The sequence below is a fragment of the Denticeps clupeoides genome, chromosome 18 (genome assembly GCF_900700375.1).
Source record: "Denticeps clupeoides chromosome 18, fDenClu1.1, whole genome shotgun sequence".
NCBI lineage: Eukaryota > Metazoa > Chordata > Actinopteri > Clupeiformes > Denticipitidae > Denticeps > Denticeps clupeoides.
Genome location: NC_041724.1, coordinates 3,997,171 through 4,001,160, shown reverse-complemented (window position 1 = coordinate 4,001,160; position 3,990 = coordinate 3,997,171). Strand labels below are relative to the sequence as shown.

The 3,990-nt window shown below is 45.7% G+C and overlaps 1 protein-coding gene across 1 annotated transcript; it reads right to left on the bottom strand.

The window, feature by feature from the left end:
• Positions 1–2,906: 2,906 nt before the first annotated feature.
• fgfbp1a (fibroblast growth factor binding protein 1a) lies at positions 2,907–3,990 on the bottom strand. The gene is made up of 2 exons (XM_028959680.1): positions 3,955–3,990; positions 2,907–3,870 (listed from the first exon to the last, which is right to left on the bottom strand). Exon 2 carries the CDS (start codon positions 3,853–3,855, stop codon positions 3,253–3,255), a length of 603 nt encoding a protein of 200 aa, XP_028815513.1. The 5' UTR covers positions 3,856–3,870; positions 3,955–3,990; the 3' UTR covers positions 2,907–3,252.

Genomic DNA, 3,990 nt, shown 5'->3' with positions numbered 1-3,990 from the left:
CTGTGGTCTGGTCTCCGTCTGTTGCCGCCAGATGGCGCAATTATGCAGCAGTTAAAAAGATGCATTGACTGAAATTCCCAGGTCTCTCTAGCGTTGGGAGGAAAGTGTTGCTTGCATTGCTGTTCAAGTCTGATCTGTACATGCACCCCTGTACATGCACCTACTCATTTATGGGTCTTGCCTTTTTTACTTTATAGAACAAAACTGAAGATGTGGGAGTATGAAATAACACGCGTGAGGTTCACACTCTTGTTTCCAACATTCCTGAAGGTTTATGCTGAACACTTTCTTATTATTCACTTATTTACATGTCAAAGGGGACATGTAATGATATTACAGTTGAATAGGTGCCCAGTATTTGTCTCTTGCTTAATCTTAATTTCCAGTGTCGCTGAGACTGAGTTCTTAGACATCTCTCAGGGTCGGAGTCAAGACTGCACATAACCCTGCAAGTTTGGGGGTCAAAATGTATTAGTTTTTTTTAAAGGTCCCCTATTATAAATATGTCACTTTGTGAGATTATTTAACATCAATACGAGTTCCCCCAGCCTGTCTATGGTCCCGCAGTGGCTAGAAAAGGTGATAGGTGTAAAGAGAGCTTTGTTCATTCTTCTTCCCCATTCAGAGAGCGGCAGCTCAGACGGTCGGATCTGGATTTTGTCCCCTTATGACATCATAAGGGGAAAGGTTACCTCCCGTTTCTCTGGCTTTTTCCGCTCAGAGAATTTCCCTCCCCTCCCATAAAAAAGTAACTCCACTGACCATCATGGCTTCCAAACATGTGAAGCATTGCAGTTTCTCATGATTGGATGTAAAAACAAGCACAAATTAATTTTTTTGTTGTTTCGTCACGCAGGACCAGTTGGTTCTTGCACAACTTCCTGTCTTCACCAAACATTGTGGTTGGTGAATGACATCATTTACGCTCAACTTCTATTCTCCTCCTCGTCCCACCTCTCTGCTCCTCATCAGCATTTAAAGCTACAGACACCGAAATGGTGCATCCTGGGAAATCTCATTGTGGGACTGGATCAAAGTGGCTGTAATTCTGCAGTTCTAATAGGAGATTGTCTATGTAATATTTCATACAATGTGTTGTTTAATTATTAAAGTTACTTGACCTAAACTGCTAATAATGATTTGTTTAAGGGAGAGAGTGTGTGGGAATGACTTCAAATAAACCCAGCACCAGCTCTGGCCTTAAACCTTAAAGCCCCTCAGCTGGCACAGTTTTCCCCAAATCCCACTCTTGAACCCTCTTCAGGAATTCTTTAATATGGAACGCTAGCCAATGGAGGACGGGGGCGTGCAGGGTGTGGAATCGGACCACCTCAGTCCACATGGCAATCATGCACCATGCCCCGCCCACTGTGGGCCTGGAGGAAGTGCCAGGCGGAATCCGGCAAGAATCCGCGCCGGGGGATTGTTCAGACATGAGCTGACCTTTCTTCTCCAGGTTTACCTCCCATACATACTAATAAAGGAGTTATGATGAATCACCTTCCGATGACAAGGACCTTCCATGTAAGAACTTTATCAGTCTTGTGACCATGATGTCTGCAGCCTTGGGTGGGTCAGGTAAAGAATGCAGCCGCGTGACCTTTGAACTCTTTTTCACCGCCATAATCCAACGGCAATGATGTGGCCCAGTTTCCTAGTTCCAAATAATCTGCCTCAGGCGTCGCCTCCCCCCGAACTGCGTTCTCGAGCCGCTTGCGTTCCCGTCAACTCTTATGCAAGAGCTGCTAAGGAGGGAAAATCCTCTGGTTCCTTCAAGGTGGAAGAACGTCTGCAGAAGCTTTTCTGCCGTGCAGCGGCAGTGACATCAGAAAACTCACCTTGTTGTTTATCTGGAGAGCCGCCGCGGTTCCAAAGTCTTCACGTTGTCCACGTGTCGTCTGGAACGTCCCGCCAGTGTGCAGAGGATGCAGAGACGGAAATGGTGTGTCCATAAAAGAGATGAAATCATGGTGCAATGTCACTACATATCATGTCCTATAATAATCATAACCACACATTTTGAGGACTGTGAGACTATGGTAAGCGTACCGTAGGCTCCCTGGTACAACAGATTATTGATCCTAGATTAATATTCACAGCTGCTGTGTGTGTTTGACAGTATGTTGAAAATACAGTGTGTTGTATTATATATTATTGTATATTTAACTTTAGTTCTTGCCTTCAGCACGTAGATGCAAGATAAGTCCAAGTAAAAGCTGCCTGACCAGGTTAATTTGGTTGACCAGCTAGTTTTGGCACTTGTCATGTCAGGTAAAAACCACCAGCAGGGGCAATGTTAACTAATGGCTAAATAATTCTGTGATTAACGAAGCCAGTGACTAATAGTCCTGTCCACTCTGGACGTGTGTGTGTGTGTGTGTGTGTGTGTCAGAGGAACTGTGCACCCTCAGGGCAGCAGCGTCCTTTTAAAAACACGTCAGGTATTCATGATCATTAGAGATCATTACTATTCCCTTCAGTTCCATTTACATTCACATTTACAGCATTTACCAGATGCCCTTATCCAGAGCGACTTACAATCAGTAGTTACAGAGACAGTCCCCTCCCGAGGGCAATTTAGGGTTAAGTGTCTTGCTCAGGGACACAATGGTAGGAAGTGGGGTTTGAACCTGGGTCTTCTGGTTCATAGGCGTGTGTGTTACCCACTAGGCTACCACCAGCCCAGTTCCTTACACACATTGAACTGTACAATTATTCCAATAATTGATTCCAATCCCTACTGTAGCTTTTGCAGTCTGGTGTTGTTCGGTATGATGTTGCCCACCGCTTCACACCCTGAAATAAAACCTGCGCTACTCCAAGGAGTTTCACTGCATTGCGACGTGTACACGAAAATATTCTTGTTTTTTAGAACGTTCAGGGCATCTACAGGACGCTTGTTCACCTTTACAACAACATTCATTTATTGCCTGAAATATCGGGCGAAACATACTCAACATACTCATACTGCATTTTGCAACACAGTTACATTTTTAAATAAGAGAATTGTTATATAATACATCAGCCACAATGCAAAGAAATATCTGAATCTGCATTGCAAGCTCAGATGGGCGATGGTCAATAAGTAATTTATTCACGTTGACACTTTCACCACCCATAAATGCTGCAAAAAAGTCTATTTTAACTGAATACATTAGTAAATACTTTAATGGCAGTATACTCAGTAAACCTAATCCAAATATTTGACAACATTGAACCAAAATCTCATTTGTCGTGTTCAGTCATGAGACGCTAACAATCATTCTGAATCATGTAGAAGAAGAAGGTGCAAAAAGAGGACCACTGTTTTTTGCAGAACTCCTCGGACAGCTTGTGCTTGTCCATCCTGTGTGGACACGGTTCCCCCTCCTCCGGAGAGCCAGGGGTTAACCTGTGAAGTCTGAAATGCGCCTCGTCTCCGGCGTTCCGGCACATCCTCGTCCTGATCGGAGACGCGTCGCCCTGGCAGATCTTCTTCTGCCTCTTCAGGGAGCGTTCAACTTGCTTCCAGTACGCCCTGGGGTTGGACAGGTACTCGGGACACGAGCGTGGATTAGCGGTGTACTCACAGGCCACGCCTTTAGCCCCGTTTTTTTTACATTTGACCGCAAGCCCGCCGTTGTCTCTTATAGCCCATCTGCATTGGTATTTATCCCAGGTAGAGAATCTTCCCCTTAACACTTCCAACCCTGGTCCATTCTTATTCCCAGCGGGGCCTGGGGTGGAAAATTCCGGTTCTGGGTTGTCTCCTCTCAAGCTTCCCCCCGATCGTCCCTTCTTTCTTGACCTCTGACCTTCTGCCCTGAGGCAGACAAGCAGCAGCAGCAGCGGCAGAGCAGCGTTCTTCCAGGGCATCGTCTCTTCATCTGCCTGCGAATGCAAAAGAATGCAAAGAAATGGCATAAGAACTGCGGACAGGACATCTCCTCACCTGCCGATGGCGTCTTCGCTTACCTGCTCACAGAGTCGGAGGAGGCGCTCAGGGGAGAC